This window comes from Arvicola amphibius, chromosome 2 (genome assembly GCF_903992535.2).
Source record: "Arvicola amphibius chromosome 2, mArvAmp1.2, whole genome shotgun sequence".
In the NCBI taxonomy this organism is placed as follows: domain Eukaryota; kingdom Metazoa; phylum Chordata; class Mammalia; order Rodentia; family Cricetidae; genus Arvicola; species Arvicola amphibius.
Window position 1 is genome coordinate 134,357,874 of NC_052048.2, and position 18,800 is coordinate 134,376,673.

The 18,800-nt window shown below is 44.0% G+C and overlaps 1 protein-coding gene across 1 annotated transcript in view; it reads right to left on the bottom strand.

The window, feature by feature from the left end:
• Positions 1-3,619: 3,619 nt before the first annotated feature.
• The window catches only part of Vopp1 (VOPP1 WW domain binding protein), a 72,599-nt gene continuing 57,418 nt past the window's right edge, over positions 3,620-18,800 (bottom strand). Inside the window, exons 4-5 of the mRNA XM_038319093.1 lie at positions 12,684-12,820; positions 3,620-6,061 (exon numbers count right to left, since the gene is read on the bottom strand). Coding sequence (XP_038175021.1) covers positions 5,871-6,061; positions 12,684-12,820 — 328 coding nt within the window. The 3' untranslated portion in view covers positions 3,620-5,870. The remainder of the gene's footprint in view (positions 6,062-12,683; positions 12,821-18,800) is intronic.

Sequence of the window (18,800 nt, forward strand, 5' to 3'; positions counted from 1 at the left end):
CCAGGAGAAGTTGGCCGTAAGGTGTATCTTTCCTGCCTAAGGTAGATGCAGTGCAGTGGGTGAGCCTCTTCTGTCTTGTTTCCTGTTCACCTACAGGGGTTTGAGTGAGATCAGAATTTGCTAAACCTATCCTTGTAATACCCCTAACCTAACCAAATAAAACTGGTCAGTCACCAAAACACATTGTCTTAGTCACTGTTCTCTTGCTTTGAAGAGACATCATGACCACAGAACCATTATAAAGAAAAACATTTAATTGGGGCTGGCTTACAGTTTCAGAGGTTAGTTCATTGTTGTCATCGTGGAAAACAAGGCAGTAATGCAGGTAGACAGGGTGCTGGAGAGGGTACCGAGAGTTCTTTTTGTAGGAGAGGGTTCTTGTTTGTCCGGGCCACCCAGCTAGCTTACAGCCGAAATATCCACACAGAAACTGTATTCATTAAAACACTGCTTGGCCCATTAGCTCTAGTTTCTTATTGGCTAATTCTTACACCTTAATTTAACCCATTTCTATTAATCTGTGTATCGCCATGTGACTGTGGCTTACCAGCAAAAGTCTAACCAGTATCTGTCTCAGACAGAAGATCCATGGCATCTCTCACTCTGCCCTTCTTCCCTGCATTCAGTTGTCTTCTCCACCTACCTAAGTTCTGCCCTATCAGGCCCAAAGCAGTTTCTTTATTCATTAACCAATGAAAGCAACACATGAACAGAAGAACCTCCTATACCAAATTCTACATCCAGTTCAGTAGGTAGCAGGAAGAGAGAGTCTCTGGTCCTGGCTTGAGCTTCTAAAACCTCAAAGCCCACCCCCAGTGACACTTTCCTCCAACAAGGCTATACCTACTCCAACAAGGCCACACCCTCCTAGTCCCTCTCAAGGAGTACCACTCCCTATGACCAAGCATTCAAATATAGTGAGCCCATGGAGGCCATTCTTTTATTGGAGGGGTATTCTTATTAAAACCACAAATTAAGGAGCTTACAAGATGGCTTGGTGGTTAAGACACCTGCCACATAAGCCTGACAAGCCCAGTCATTAGATCATTAGATCCCATTGTAAAGGTGGAGGAAAAGAACTCACTCCATAGGTTGTAGGCTGACCTCCACATGTACAGTATTACATGACACACACACACACACACACACACACACACACACACACATTTAAAAAAACTAATACATTTTTTTAAAATGGCTAGTTACTCACTGCAAACTAAAACACTTAATTAAAAGGCCTAAGGGTCACTGGGCCTAGAACTCTCTCCTAGTATTAAGAGTGAAGCTACAGAGTAAGGAGGTAGGCACACATGCAGAGTGACAAGAAGTAAGTTCCTGTTGCCAGGGAAGGATGGAGGTAGACCCTTCCCAGATGAGGTGATATGTTTCACATCGAATGATTGATCTAGGGGTACTGCATATAAAACTTCAGAGTGGCTTTAGAGTAACTGTATAAGTGGCCAGACCTGGCCTATGGGTTGGAGGATGGCCCTACCACAAACTATCTGGTAAAGCACTGCTACCAGGTCTAAACAGCCCACAGATGGGCAAGTGCTACAAATGCACAGGAGTAGCAGCAAGAAGGACAGTACCAATTCAGAGGACGTTGGTACTCTAAGGGCTGAGATGCCCCAGGGGACCCATGGAGGTCTGAGAGGAAGTAAGCAACAGGTATAATACTTGCATTATGAATATCCCCCACAAGGCCATGTGTTATAAAGTCAGTAACAGCCCATAGTGCTATTAGAAGGTAGTGGAACATCTGGGAGGTTGACTGTAGAGAGAGAAACTTATCTGACAGATGCCCATGAGAGGGGCATTTGTAACTAGCCCTCTTTATCATTCTTGAGGTAAACAAGACCTCTTTGATTCCATGCTCTCTTTATGATGTGTTGTGGGGCAATAGGCCCAAGTGACCATGGATTGAAATCTTTAGGACTCTGAGTCCAAACCATTTTCTGCTTATAAGTTGATCTCTCAAGCATTTTATCACAAAGCATATTAGCAGTGCTCTGAAGAAATAAGACTAGAATTGAGCCCAGAAGTAGTAAGAAGGGGGAGGGCAGGGCAGTAAGCATAAACACATTAAAACTCTCTCAGAGACTATTTCCTTATTCTGCCAGTGATTGCCAGTGCTTTAAACTGTAGCAGAGAAACTGTCATAAAATGCACACTTAGCTACTAAGAAATTCTTTAAAATACCTAAGAGTTACAGAAAACAAGTGTTCTCAATAATTTTTTCTCTTTTGTGTATTTTAAATTATTCATAACAAAATATCTCATACATTTTCCTGTGGTCCAGCATTCTAGGAGTCCTGGAGTCAGGGTTAGTTGTTTCTAAGCTCAGTCTGTTTAGAGACTGGCAATTTGTTTTGTTGATTTTCCTAGATATACATTTAGTTTGTTTATCTGCGACAGAGTCCTAGTGTATTGCTCATACAAATCCTGTCCTCCTGGGCTCCAGTGTTCCTCAGAGCCTCAGCTAGAGAGCGACTGTGTACGGCCACAGTCGCTTACACCCCCGCGCAGTGTCATTCATACAGTTTAAAAGGCCATTTCACATCTGTGCACTGCTTGAGGCGGCACCTTTAATCCTGAGTGGATGTTGAACCTGCAATGGCTCATTGTGAGTTGTACCTTACTGATGACTATATGTAAGCAGTATAAACAGACCTTTGAAAGTCCCATGTACTGCCATGTTTCCAGCATAGGTACCTGTCAGATGTGTTATTTAGTAATAAGCAGTGAAGAAAGCACATTGATAAAAGGCCCAGCCATAGCATACAGAACAAAGAGATGGAAAGACAACAGTTTTCCTTAATTCGTCCTCTGGAATCACCTATCCTTAGATATAGTCTTGAGCAGAAGGACTGAGATACCTCCAACCCTGCCCTCCCCCGCTTCCCCAAGAGGATTATACAATTTACAAATCTGTATGGTAGGAGATAATACAGAAATAAGATGTTTCTCAAAAATGTTCAATGAAAACAACATGGTCTGGCAATGGCCCTGAAAACAAATACCCCAAATGTGGGTCTACAAGCAGAGAAGGGATTAGGCTTCTTAGACAACTATTTAAAGAAGCTGGAATATAAAACTATAAAATCTTTGTCATTTAGCAATTCACCCAAAATTGAGCTTCACTCTGGCAGCTAAATCCCTAGTCATATCCAAGAAGCACAGTTCCTGACTACATGGACCAAGACATTCGTAGGTTTGAGGTGAGAATGTGGCTCTGTTGTCTTGCCTGTCTTGGACTCCTGCACTCATGCAGCCGAGATGGCACCTGTGGACACCACATCCAGTAGTACTTTAAAGAGAGGGCCACTTCCTGCAGGAGAGCAGGGGCCACATTCCTGTCCCCAAACAAGCATCCCCCGTGAGATAAAACACTTCTGCTTCTCATCGCCTCCAGCGACTTTTTCCTGTCTTGATTTTTGAAAGTGTGTCATTGGATCAAAAGGCACATAAATTCCTGGATGTCATTTAGCTTCCAGCTATGTAGGTAGGGAGCACCATCTACTCAAGCCTGCTTCCCATATAAATTCATGGTATAATTTCTCAATTAGGAACTTCATCTCCATCCCTTTCCCACACCACAACAAACAACCACAGCACATGACCAAATTCACTTTTATTTTTGTATACATAGGAAACAGGACCCTATCAAAAGAGAACAAAGAAGAAATATGAGCCCAGTGCTGCCAAGAAAGAGCATGCACAAGTCTGCTTCAGGTCTGGCCCCAGCAACCGCTCTGTAGGACCTCAGCGCACATAAGTGGAGCTGCAGGAAGGGGCGAACATTACTGAAGACAAGAAAACAAGAATGCTGGGAACGGTCCCCAGAAGTGCAATTTCCATAGACTTTGCCCATGTTTACGGCTGAAGGAATTCCAAGGCAAGCTCCATGGTAAACAAAATTTATCTGACACAGACATTGGAGTATAAAATTGTTGGGGCCCTATCAGTTGCTCAGTTTCTCAAAAGGATTTGCTATCAAAAGATAAAATGTAGTCACGGATGCTGAATGCTTTGATTCTGCTGTCCCCTGGTGCAGTCAACAGGAGCAGCTTCTAACTGTGCTTATTTTTTAAAGGAACAGAGGAAACTAAAATTAAAAACCACAAGTGATAGAAGGGAGCAGAAATGTTTGGACCATGTAGTTGTCTTGATTGTAAACAGCAGACATTGTGCTTTGTTGTCTTGTTTAAAACGAGGACCCAAACCTGGAGGGGGTACTGGATCCAGGACAGGATTGCCAGGGATGCCAGACACACAAGGGTACTCAATGATATGGGCAGCAGCACTGTGTCCACGAACTGCCTTAAAGCGTGTTCATTCCTTCCCTGGAATTTCCTATGAAACTGTCTACCAAGTCCCCATGCTTCCTGTCCTTAAAACTAAGCCTATGCTGCTACTGTCCTGATTCCTGAACCCCTGCCCCATATAAATACCCCAATAGAGCATGACACCATGCTTCCTAGTCTCGTAGGTGGTCAAGAACACTCCAGGAATATGTTTGGATACCCAATCCAATGAGTAACAATTTATCAAAAGGCTCTGATTGGTTCATTTAAAATGTCCAGTCCCCTTATTCCCAGCCCCAGTCCCCACAGTACTACACATAAAGTAATCTAGACATCTTAGCTACACTGCCTTGCTCTTAGTACTCAAGGTCTCAATCTGGGTTTAAATACACATCAACATGACTAACTACACAAGGGAACGCACTCCTCACTGTTGAGAACTCCCTCCGCTACTTGTAAATCTATGGGTGAGCTCGGATTCTCACCTGGGAAACAGCATCTCTAACTACAACCTTCTTTCTCTAATTTGGTTATGTGGTCTGTGCAGCTAAGTAGGTTCCCACTGTATCCAGAAACTTCCCGTCTTCTGAGTCCAGCACATCTATGCATGGGTCAAACACAACCCTAGTTCTTCTTTCCGCAATGCTGAGCTCCTCCGACTCTTCTCTCTCCCTCCAAGGGTCTGTGCAAACTAACCAGTCTACTGTGTCTCCTGCTCTGAACTGGCCACGAAAGCCATCACCAGAACTACCTAGGGGAAGGGTTTTGAAGCCCTCTGAGCAGTGACCCCAAGGGTTCACTCGCCATCTGATCTTGAAGGACAGGACTCTCACTTCAATAAATGCAGAAAAAGAAAAAGGAAACTTTTCTTTTTCCATCTGAAGCCACAGCATGATTCATAAAATGCAATGTGTCATTTGGAGCAGGGAGTGATTTTTTCCTAACTTAAAAGACTTTCCTCTCTTTAATGGTCTTTAGTTAACTGCAGATGTCCGACTGGGGCCTGATTCTGACCCTCATCTTGCACTGGAAGCAGGATACACTTGAGTCTTTACGGTCCCTATAGAGGAAAGCCTATTTTCAAAACGTGAGTGGAGGACAAGCAGCATCAGCAGGCCTCCCTGGCACATTTCCACAGCTTCTATGAGGAGAATGGGCTAGGACAGTGGACAGTGGCCATTCAAGCTTCTCTTCCTACTACCACATCGTGTGAGTCTTACTGCATCCTGACCCTTCACCTGCCCCGACACACAGGCTATGCCTTCCTTTCCTCTGAGCCTCTCTCCCAAGGATCTACCTTAGCCACCGCAGGAATGTCAACCTTCGGGGACTGCTGCCACACTCTCTCAGAGAGCACAGACTACATCAGAAACAGAAGCGACAGAGGAGACACAGTATGAAATTCAAATGTCCTCCACAAAAAACTTGAAAGAGAGCTGGCTTGCTTTGAAGGTATCAAAGAGCGGTTTGCCCTTGGACCACCCTGTCAGCAAGTATCAGTGAGGATGGGGAGGACACACAGAAGGGCCTGTCCAGCCTCTCTGCCTTCTGTGTAACATCTTGCTACTTGTCCTTCACCACCTGTTCATAGGGAGGTGGAGGTGTGTTGCAGTAGGAAGGAGGCGGTGGGTATGCTGTGCCTCCGTGAGGTGAATTGGGCTGGACCTGGAAAGCCATCGCCATTGTATTGCCAACAGGATTCATCCCGGGTCCTCCAGGGTCAGTGTAATATGGCGGCCCCATCTGCTGGGTTCCTGAAAGACAAGATATCCGTATGTGAGTACAAAAGAGAAAACCCCCACCATTTGGCACATCTCCGTACTACCTGGGCCCTTGTGCCCCCATCAGTCACTGCCACTACTGTCTATTAGGAACCAAACAGTCCTCAAGACAGTAAACAGCTAGATTAGGTCACAAGCAAGAGAAACACGTGGTCTTGCCCTCAGGGAGGGGAGCACAGTTCCTCTGGAGAGATGTGTTGCTGAAATATCATCAGTCTCCAGAGTGCAATAAAGTATAAGAGTACGAAAGAATGAGGGAGTGTCCTAGAGAGGCACTGGTGTCCAGCACACAAACTCTGAGAGCTAAAAACAAGACAGCTCGCTTTGCTGGAGCCGGTGAAGTATGTGCTACAAGTGTGGCCGCAGGAGTGTGCCCAGTCCAGGTGGAAGCTGGACTGTCGACAGTCGTCACTGTGCCCTGGCTGTGAGAAGATCCCTGAAGTAATCTGTTGGCCCAGATCTCTCATCGTCCCCTCCACACACTTTGAACACAATTTTACCCGAAATTCACTGTATCTGAAGTTAAGGTCTCCATTCCTGTACCACTTTATGAAGACAAAGGGTATCTGTCATCCAGGTGGGCCAAAGGTCTCAGGCAGGTACGCAACTCCCACAGGCCCATGCTGGGAATAGCTGGCAGTTTCCTGAGGCATGCCTCCTTCTTCGACAGAAGGAAGTGTGTATTATGTACACTGAGAGGACCAGAGGAAAAGGATGGGGGACCCAATTGCCTGTGACAAGTGGGCATAGGGAAGGCTGCTGTCTCTGGGCTAGAGATATAGCTTGGCCAGTGTTTGCAATGTCCCCACAGTGGGGCTACTCAGATTAACACCGGAGTACCAGCTCATGGATTTTGTAGGAATTGGCAAACTGGATGCATCTTAAATTTTCATAAAATATTTGACATAGAGATACATTTATGGTATTAGAAAAGCAGAACAAACAAAAGGTGGGGAAGATGTATATCACAGAGGGGAATGGAAAGAAGACAGATCCATGTTTGATTGAGCAGAGATGCATACTCGGGGAAGTAAAATCAGAAAGACAGTGACACACGCATGAAACCCATGGAGACAAGGCTGACGACAGGCAGATATCCCCAGACCTCAGAGAGACCATTTCAAAGACTTGTTCCCAGTGTGCACATGATTCTACAGAAATGAAAAACACTTCAGAACTACAGCCAACTACATCACAGAATGATACAGTAAGAACAAAAGTTCCCAAGGAAACCCATACAGTCAATTGTAAGGGACAAATCTGCAAAGCAGGATTACAAATACAAATTATAGCTGTGACCACAGAGTAAAACTGGACAGGACTTTCAGGTGAATGAAGGTGTTAACACAAAAACCACAGCTCTCATCTCAAATGGAGTAAGAGATGGTTTATCCTGGAGCCTAATCCGAGTGACCACGGCCCAGGAATATGGAGCTAGGTCACCCAGTTTCTGTGTTCCAGTGTGGAAGCACTTCCAAGGACTTTGTTTTTATGGGAGCAGAACAAAGAAAGTCATAAATCAAAGAGATTTTAAAATAAATTGGTGGGTACATCAGGGAAGTAGGTTACAGCCAGGCAGATGGACATTTGCTGACACCATTCTTCGTCTTGCCATTGGTGGAGAAAGGGGTTTTGCTAATACATTCCAAAGGTTTGTATCTGTTTATCAGGATGTTGGGTCTGATGTAGAGCTGGGCAATGAGTGGCTATCAAGGGAGCCAGAGATGTCACAAAGAAATTGTAGTTGGGCTATGATCAGCAGTGGACTCTCCACCGTCGTTTACATTTCTAACTGGTTATCAGCCCATGAGAATGGCTTCTTCCGAAGGGTTCTCTTTACCAAGGATAAAGATAAAGAACTGTTTAGGAAATTTAGTCTGTCTTTTAGCACAGACTTTGATCAACCCCCAAAAAGAATATAAGAGAAATTAATATATCACCTCAATTACAAAAATCCACAGTTTGATAACTAATAAAATAGGTTCATCTATTTCAAAATAGTTAATGTTCTGACATAAACCTATGTTTATAGCAATAAGATGTTCTTGAAAGAATTGGGTTACTCTTAATAGCATTTTGTGATAAACTTAATCATCATTCTTGTTGACTTTTCAATGTATTGAAAAAGCTCAAAGCCTTAATGTACCTTTGGTCAAATATTCTCCCTATCATATAGAAATACATATACATAATTGGCTGAACTTGTTCATTGACAATTTCCCATGAGTACAAAGTGCATTGTTTACTCCCACTCAGGCCTCTCCTAACCTCCCTCCTTTCACATCTGCTACCCTTCTTCCTGCACGTCCTCATTCTACATTCATACCATTGTTTTGCAAGCCTCTTATTTTAACTAGGTCTATCTGTGATCACAGACATTGAATTCTTTGAAGTCTTTCAATTCCTTGGTGACATTTACTCTTTTGTTGTTGTGTTTACCTAATGTCACTCTCAGTATGTTGTCATTGGTATACAGGAAATCAATGACTTTTATGTGTTAACTGTGTATCCTGCCACTTCACTGAAAGTGTTTGTCATCTACCAAGACATCACATCAGCTATGACAATGCTAATAGGCCAATCTGATGGAGACAATGCTTCAGTTAAGGGTTGCTCTTCCCAGGTAGGCAAAAACAGCCACCACAGTGATAAGGAGCATGCTATATGTGCATGAAGTTGAGAGAAGAGCATATCATGTCACATGAGGGTGACAGAGGAGCACTCCACGGCCTTGTCCAGGAGAGTGTGCCATGTGTAAATGGAAATTTTAGATGGAGGACATAAGCTTTTCTAGCAGAAAATTTTAGCCAATGCACATAAGGTAGGAAGATAGCGTCCTGGCAGATCTGAAGAAAACAAAAGGCAAGTGTAGTGTAGGCGTGGAATGAACCAGAAGAGAAGCCATGACAAAGGTCAGAGTCAACCAGGTAACTAGAGATAGGGGAAAATGAGAGACAGGTCTGTGCGAATTTCCACCTGAAGAAAGTGGGAAATATTTAGAACACAAGTTCTCACTTCTGTTTAGGCTAAGGCTGCTTTGTTAGAAATTGACAGAAGCAAGAGGAATTGAATGCCAAAAGACAAGGTCAGTTAGGAAACGTTGGTGTCCATCTGAACAAAAAATGGGGAAGATGGGAGAGCACCATGCCGTTTTATAAAAAAGACGTTAGCATTCCTTAATGCAGGGGCACCCTCAAACCAATCTCCTATGACACACAGGATGCCTGTATTTATTCCTCCAGCCCTAACTATCATCCTCAAAGCAGCCTTGTGTGCTTTCACTTTGACTTGGAGGATAATTTAACTGTCAAAGCATCACTCTCGGTGTTCATTTTGTAGTTGTTTGTATTAGTTAGCCAGGCACCTACCACAACTGTAGGATGACATACTTACAGAACTGAGACATCAAAATTGTCAGCAAACTATGAATGCAATCACATCTCTCAAAGAGACTAAGTACCACAACTAACTATTCATTTAAAAAGGTGACATCAGAGGAAATAATTTTTATGTAAATGACAGTAATACCACAGATTATATTAATGGCTATTCTCCTCACCATTAGTAGCAGAGCCATCTTACAAAGAGTCACACATTTTCTTCTTTACCAAGTGCTTCTTTAGGTTGTTTTCTCATACAATTGTATTATTATTATTATTATTATATTTGTAGTAGCAGTAATAGTAGTAGTATCAACAGCATCCTGTAAATCTCTAGTCAACCTCAAACTTGCTAAGTAGTCAATAGTGCCCTTAAAACTTCTGACCCTTCTGCCTCCACCTCTTGAGTATTAGAATTAGATCCAGAAGCCCCCATTTCTGGTATTGTGTGGGGCTGGGGACAGAGTTCAGGGCTTTGTGAATATTAGTTAAGTAAGTTAACTGAGACACATGCTTAGCCTCTCCTCATAAACTGTGTGGCGAGCCTTGTTCCTGACTGTGGACTTTAGTGTTGCTATATAAATTCCACAAAGAACAGGCACAGTTTATCTTTGATTTTTATGACTTAGACTATCTCCCTCATGGTCAGTCACTAGTTCACTAAGCTCTATGGGAACTCTGGTCTTTCTGAACCCAAACTCCTTTTCCCCTTCAGACATATTCCTCAACAGTGGCCCAAGTTTTTATAATTTCTTTCAGTGGCTCCTTATGTTTCTAAGGGGTCGGGGGTCTAAGGCTGCAAGTGGTTGGCTAAAGTTCTCTGAGTAAGGAAATGAATGGCTGAAGCTGGTCTTTCTTTCCTGCCTTGAGGCCATAAGGATGTGGACCCAGATAGCAACAAGACCGTGGGATTTGATGAGGTCAATCTTTCTCTGTCTTCTATGCATAGAGATGAAAACATGGACTTCTTTCCTTCATGTAATTTCATTTTTAGGCAAGGTACTGACAAGCCAAAGGGACAGTGACTCACCCTATGGCTCATGGACTTCAGGGTTCCATATCCCATTCAGCATCTTTTATTATTCCCAGAACTTGAACTACTCAACTCTCCTCTCTTGTTTTCTGTTGTGTATTCTCAATAAACCCCAGACTTTCAAGTAAAAACATTTTTGTTCCCCTAGTTTCAAAAGGAGCTTTGCCTCTGAACTTCCATCTCCACAACTACTTTACTTATATATTCTGATTAGCTCAGAGTCCTGCTCGGCCCATGCAAAAGCCCCAGAACTATAATGCTACACCATCCTTCTCACTGCCAATCAGCAGCACCTCTTCACTGTGTGCCTCGTCAATGGTGCTGGACATGGATGCTGGTCCTAACAGTACTATAAACTCCCTCTCACACCAGCCTATAGAGTGCTGCCATCTCCTGCCTTCCAGAGAATGAATCTTCTGCTGTTTCTTCTTCATTACCAAGCATAGCTTACAAGATGTCTTGGTGTATTCCTGAAATCAAAGCACTGGACAGGCTGGGGCAAGAAGATATGAAATCCCAAGATAGCTTGGACCACACACTGTTAAAGGCCAGCCTGGGCTACAGGGTGAGACACTGTCTCTATAAAAGCCAAGGTCTGGGACTATAGCTCGGAGAGAGAGTAGTACTTGTGTCAACCTTGGTCGAGCATACACATTAGTTCACTAAAATCCAGTTTCTGTCCTTCAGACTATCAATAAGAGAAAAGTGGAATCCCACAGCGAGTGCACAAAGTCCTTGCCTACATCTCAGCATTGATTAGGCCTCTTCTGTGTGCCACGGGGCTCGACTAAGTTTACATTCTTGAAAAAGGAATTTGGGACAACTAGCAACTCACTCTAGAGGCCTAGGGACCTAAATCAATGTCTTCTGCAGCTGAGATCCTTTAACTCCAGTGGGGTCTGCAACACTGGTGGTTATGGGGTAAATAAGGGCACTGTGTTTCTGAATGCTTCCGGGTACCACTGAGAGCACGGATGGAATGGTAGCAAACCTCACCTCACTGTGCTCTTGGACCCACGATAACAACTCTGACCTAAGATGTATGATACCAGTCCTTAGTCCTTGACATCCTCACACGGGCAGACTAACCAATGGTCTTTTTTATGTTTTCACAGGTATTTTATTCTTTTTTTAAAACTCGGTGTCCCTCCTGATATAGACTGTCATATCTACTGCTGTTAACAGTGACTATTTGAAACTCTGTGGGCATCTTCAAGAGGCTGACGAAATGTCACTTCCACATAGTGTGCTCCACTAATCTTGTCTCCAACCCACTCATCCACCTGCAGGGTGGGATGAATGGACACACTCTCCCCAAGACCTCCAGGTAGAAGCCATGACTGGAACAGGGCAATGTGAACACAATCAAGACAGTGGTCCCGACTTCATGAGACATAAAATCTTTCGTTCAGAGCAAGGATGAGCAGTGCCTGTCTACTCTAGCTGCTGGGGCCTTGCAACTCTCCATTTTCAGAAGGTTCCATCCAAGGCAGGGGACCTCAGAGGCACTGTCAAAACCCACACACCAGCTGGTGCCTTGAGAGGAGGCAACACCAACTACCATAGGATGAGGGAGATTTACACATTTAAGGCAAAAGTGTCCGGTAAGAACTAAGAAATAGCTAATTCTCTTTGATCTTGAAATAGTGCTTGAGATAATATGCTCTACAGGGCCAGTAGTGACGTCTATAAAAATGTCTACTGCTTCACTACTTATGAATATTCAAATAAGTATACAATGCATTCTTACTGAGTAACAGTCTAAGATACAAACCAAAACAAACAAAAAAACCCAACAAAATCATAAGCAATCATAAAAATACCAAACAAATTGTCATTTAAAACATACTTACTCCAGATGAATTAAGAATGTAGGGTCATTATTGTTTATATATAAAAGTGTATATATTAAATAGCTATTTAAAGGAAAAAGGAAAAAGCATCTATGCACATATGAACCACGTATCACTCACACAGGATACATCAACAATAATATAAAAACATGAGCTGATAGGCACAGAATATTCTGCATTGCTACTATCAGAAACAGCCAATAAAACCAGTCATTAGAATTTAATGACCAAACAGCTGGATTTATCTCTTTAAAGACGCTCTGTGGCATTATAAATGGCAGAAGAGGACACACAAATTATGAGGACAGACAAGGATGAGGCAGGCTGACCTGGAGCAGGGTTTGGGGGCTGCCTGGTGTAGGACACATTGAATGTGGGCTCCTCGATGAGTGGTGGTGGATACATGCGCCGGCGGATGAAGAAACCAGCTCCACAACAGAAGAGCACACCCATCATCAACAGGAACCTGCAGAGAGCAAGACACGAGGCCAGAGTTCAAGACACAGGCTGAGGCCAGGCTCTAGAATGGTAACAAAAATGCCAGATGATTCCCAGTTGTTCTTGGAATACTACTCCAAAGTGGCAAAGCAGAGAGATCCACCAAGCTGTGGGAAGCCTCCAGCCATGAAGGCATATGACTAGCTGTGGTCCTCCCCGAGTGTTTCACTGTGGGACATTCCTCCTATGGATGATATCAGCGAAATACTTGCCCTGCATTTTCTCAACCGAGATTCCCTTCTCTCTGATGACTCTAGCTTGTGTCAAGTTGACGTAAACAAGCCAGTCCACTAACTATATATAATCATCTTTGGGGTGTGCTTTTTTTTTTTTTTGCCAATTTGACACAAACATATCTGGGATGATAGAATATTAAATGAGAAAATATCTCCATGAGACTCCCCATAGGCAAGTCTGTGGGGGCATTTTCTTGATTGACTGATGTGGGAGGACCAAACTCACTGTGAGCACCCCTGGGTAGGTGGACCTGGGATATAAAAGAAAGAAGGCTGAGAAAGCCATGAGGAGCAAGCCCTTAAGCAGTGTCCCTGGGCAGCTTCTGCTTCAGTTCTGGCCCTGACTTCACTCAGTGACAGAATCTGACCGAGAGTTGTGAGATGAAAATACATCCCTTCCTTCCTCCTCGAGTTGCTTTAGGCATGGTGTTTTATCACAGCAGAAGAAATCCTACCAAGGACAGTGGGTGAGTCCCTTCCCCACACCTTGGTGGACTTAATATTTAATAGAAGAGAAACTGAAAGGCAAATGCACACAACTATTTATTCATAGCAAGTAAGTGATAAGCAAGAAAACTGAAGGCTGGAAGAACAGACCTGTGTGAAATATTATCTATCAAAACTCATCACTACAGTTTGAGTGTGTAATTCAGTGCACGGGGAGGCTTACACAAAGATATTATTGCACATAAGAATGGACAAATACTCTCCTCCAGCCATATCTGAGCTATGTTCTAAATGAGAAGGCGGTGCCTTGAGGAGGAACAGGAAGTCTGGTGAGAAGAATGACATGTGTAACGAGGCCTAGAGCAGGGAAAGCTCAGGGGAGAGATGCAAGAGTTGGCTCTGGCGGGACGTGGGAAGTAAATTCCCAGGTCTGGAAAAGTAAAGAACCTCATCAGCAAGGATGCTGGAATCACACAAGGGACAGCATCTGTCTGCCTCAGTCTCCTCTGTCCCCCTGCCCCTCCCTGTCTCCAGCTTCCCTTCTCCTTCTCTCTTTCCCTCATTCTCTCTCCCCCACTCTCTGTCTTTCTCTCCTCTCTCCCACTCTCTTCTTCCTCTTCCACTCTTTCTCTGTCTCTATCAGTCTAGTCCTCTATCCCCAGACCCTTGTTTTCCACTACATTTTTCACTCTCAGGTAGGGTCTCATTAAATTGGCTTGAATGCACTCTATAGTCCATGCAGGTTTTGAACACGTAATTTTCCTGCCTTAGCCTCCCAGGTAGCTGAGATTGCAGTACCACCAAGCCTAGCTGGACTTGCCTCTTTAGGTTTATCATCTTACCTTTAATGTGAAGTCCTACAAACATATCTGAGAACAGTGACTCAAAGCCTAGAGTACACAGGGATGTACACAGGGATTCACTGCTGGCCATTCCAATGGATCCGGCTCTCTGGCTTGCAAATAAGTCACCTGTGGTCTTCACTATGATACGAGGTCAAGATGTTGGTTACACTGCCAAATAGAACTTTTTTTTTCTCCTAGATGAAAAATGACACTGTACCTCACACTTCAGAAGCAAGGACAGCACAGAGTCACTTGACCAGCTGTGTCTTTGGTATTACATGTAATTGATCTGTTCCTTATTGAAGTATTAGCCTGAGGACTTACTTCTAACAGGGGAAGGGGGGCTGATAAAGCCCAGGAAAGTGAACTTCAAGTTAGCTGGGTGAGAGCTGTGGCAATCAATGAGAAAAGTTGTTTTCAAAGGATTATATACACAGGCAGGGTGCCCACTGTAGTCTCTTGTACAGCATAGTTGGGAAGCTTCCTAAGGGTTGGTTAAAAGGTGAAGTTGCTTTCATTTTCTAAAGTCAGAAGTAATCCAGTTTCTTTAATTCAGTTTGCCTTTTTAATTCTTTTAACATGTTAGTTTTCTATCCTGCAATCTCCTGGTGAGGGGCACCAATAACACAAGACCCTGTTGCCTGGATCCATTCCAGGAGCGGTATGGGAACCTCCAGTGGCAGGCTCATCCACACAGCTATCCCTGCCCATCTTTTCCATTTTGCGACATGTGCTTTACAATGCTAATGAGGGGTACAAACAGCCGCCATTCTAAACATTCTAAAACTGGACAATGTCATTCGAACCTCAGCTTTGTTTCTACAGCTGGCAGCATTCTCCTCCCAACCACAGTAAAGAAGCAGAAGCCAAGAACCTGGACAACAAAGAGGACCCTAAGAGAGACATACACGGCTCTACATAGGAAGGAGAAAGAGACAAGATCTCCTGAGTAAATTGGGAGCGTGGGTGTCACAGGAAAGGGTAGAAGGGGAGAGGGGAGGAAGGAAGGTGAGCAGAGAAAAATGTATAGAGCAATGAAAACAATAAAAAAGAAGCAAAAAGAAAAGAACAAAAAGCAGCCGCAGAGGTCAGCTGAGGATACCGAGCTGATAGCACTGGCTTTTTCTCTCTCAGCCCCAGACCTCTTCTCCACAAAACACTTACTTCATCAAGCTGGGAACAACCTCACCAAAAGAGCTGCTCAAAACCTTTGCAGCGTTTCCCCGAATTCCTGGCATTAGAAGTTTTGTGGAGGCTGGACAGATGGCTCAGTGGTTAGGAGCACTGACTGCTCTTCCAGAGGACCTGGGTTCAATTCTCAGCACCCACATGGCAGCTCACAACTGTCTATAACTCCAGGATCCATCACTCTCATGCAGATATAGATACAGGAAAAATGCCAATGCACATAAACCAAAAATAAATAAAAAAGATTTGCTCACTGTCTGCAGAGTACTCCCATATAATGGCCTACTTGTTACTGAAGGGTTAATGACCAAGCCTCAGGTAGATGGAGCAAGTCCAGACAGTAAAGCAGACTTGACTGATAACACCTGTGGGCTGTTGGAATCCAATGAGCTCCTGATAAGGAGATCTATGTACCTGCATCTGCTGCTACCTACCACTGTGAGGCTGCAGAGGAACTGACCTGAAGATATACCACTTCCTTTCCCCCACGCACACAAAAGCCCCCTGTGCATACACACAGTTGGAATGATGTAGGTCTAGAAGCTAATTACTTTCTTGGACTAGCTTTAGCCCCTAAATAGCCATGCCTTTCCCACCTCTGTGTCAGGACTAACACCCTGTGACTAACAGATGAAAACCGTTTGGAATCTATTAAATTATCAGCCTCCTCCTAGCTTCCAGGAACCCCAAAGCTAAGAATGTCATCAGATAGGCATCTAATGCCTGCAGAAAAGCTTTTTCTATCCTGCTGTAATGATCTCTCTGATGTATCCACCAATGTATTTCAAAATTGTCAGGACTTGCGACTTTCTTTATTCTGTAAAACTGTAAGACTTCATGAGACTGCTTCCCTTCCCCATCCTGAAACAGGAGAGTCTAGGGAGCCTCCCCCTACTTCCCCCCTCCCCCGCTCCAATGATCACTTACTTGCTGAGGCTTTGTCTTAAGCTCTATTCCTGAGCCTCTGAAACTGCCCACACTACAAGGAAAGCATCCCCTGACGCGGGCTGAGCCCTCTGGAATGGACTCTAGAGTCTCTCATGTTCTGTTCTGCTAAGTCTCCTTTTTTGTCCTGTTTTTGAAACTAGTATGATTTTATCATCATCCACTTTACAGGATGACGGCTCATCAACAACCCTCAGTTTATGCTCCACAGATTTTAGCAGCCCAGGCATGGGTGTTCTGAAATAGCTTAGGAAATGTCACATTTGCCTGAAAACAAATGTCTTCTCATCCCTCATCATAAACTGCTTTACAACACTAGAAGGGCCCTCCTTCCCTGCTGAGAAAGTGTCCTGGTACATAAAACACCCTGGTCCCTCTGGAGGAAAGGTCTTGTGTGATATCTTACAGTATCAACGGTCACATTGTAAAGACCCCTTAGCCTACACCAGGTGAGATGTGGCTACAGCCTTTTGACTTTAAAACACCCTACCCTCTCTTGTCTCTACACCAAGTGTCTAAGGCCTGAGTGTACTCCTAGCAGGCTAGAACTCAGGATTCTCTCAATTGGCTTAAAAGGCATGACGATCTGTAACTTTCTCACATGGGTTATTTCACGTGAAGCCCCAGTGAGATCCCCTGTGCCAACACAGGACCCAACCTCACTGGGACTTCCTGGCTAAGGAGAGGTTGGGCTGCATACGAGGATTCCTTGACCACTGGAACCAGAAAGGTCTGGAAAGGCTGCTGTGTTCCCAGACAAAATGTATGAGTCCTTCTGACACCCTTAGGAGGTAAATTGGTGTACTGGATTTAGTTAAAAAGTTTGTGCCTCTTAGAGGAGCCTTCTTAGGGAGGAGAAGGTTGGACCTCTGAGGACTCATGGGGCAGGCCTCTTGGGGCGTCATTTTTTGATATTTTGAGGAAGATAGGCCCTTTTGAGAAGCTTTAAAGTTTCTGAAGAAAACATGTACTGAGGATCTGCCTCTTGTCGTCCTGTGCTATGCTGGGATACCAATAGCAGAGGGCTTGGTTTTCTGATTCCACCTCTCATGAGAGTTCTGTTTTGGTTTCAGTCTGGATGAATGACCAGCCAACTATATACATGACTCAGTACACACAGGACAAGCTCTGTGGGGAGAATTATTTTGTTGGTTTGTTATTGGTGTTTCTGTCTTATTTTGTGCCATCTCTCTTGGTTCTGAGAGAGAGGTGGACCGCACTCATTTTGGCTTCATGATGGCTTCTCTTGGCTGCTCTGAGCACACTTCACTCTTGCTCTTTGAGTCACAGGGTCACTGCAGCTTGGGTGCCTAGAGCATTCTTTACATTCTCTGTCCTTAGGGTTGCCAGTATTTGTTATTTGTTCTGTGTATCCTCTCTTGTTATCTGTGGTCTTCCCAGTTACATACCCTTTCCTCCAGGACGGGTAATCTCCAATCATACTAAACAGCTCCTGGAGTCACCTGACTGGGAACCTTTTTTACTCCCGAGTCAGGACATGTGATGGGTCTTACATGGAGTTGAAATGTCTATTTTTTTTATTGCTGTTGTCTTTGCATTTATCTTTCTAATAAATTTCAACAAGCTACTTACTTTTCTTCTAACGTGGGGACCACCCAATCCAAGATTTCACCCCTTCAATGTATATTGAAGAGATTTGAGGAGGACTGTGGTATTTCACTCTCCATGGAAAAGCTGCACACTTTTTGTGAAGTCGACTGGCCTTTTATGAAGTAGACTGAACATTAAACCTCCCAAGGGTTTTTGGCGTTGGCTGCTGGTACAGATGCTGGGAGACTATGTGACTTTGAGAAAGCCTTCCTGTCCAAACACTCTGTTGGGACCACCAGTTTTTACGCCTTGGACTATTTTCACCAGTGCCTTAGGATTGGGATTCAAGGTGTAGCTCAACCCACGAATTCGCCCGAAATCAGTGAGGCTATGCAGGGGCTGGAGGAGTCTGCCCAGGTGTTCCTCAAGGAACATGAATCATTCAAATTTACATCAATTTTGACCCACTAGCTTCAGAAAACATTAGGTATTAAATATAGCTTTTGGCATTCAATATGCTCACAAACAAACAAAACTCTAGAAACCAGAGGGTTCTGCTGGTATGAACAGCTCCCAGCTTACTGAGGTGGCTCAAGAAGTCTTCACTAACAAAGATACAGAGAAACAAAAACCTGGGGAGGATGGGGAAGTCGGCTCTGGAAAGGATCAAATGAATATCCAAACTGTCTCAAACAGTTAAGGATGGTCCACCTTGGTAACAAGCTCCTTGTGGTGG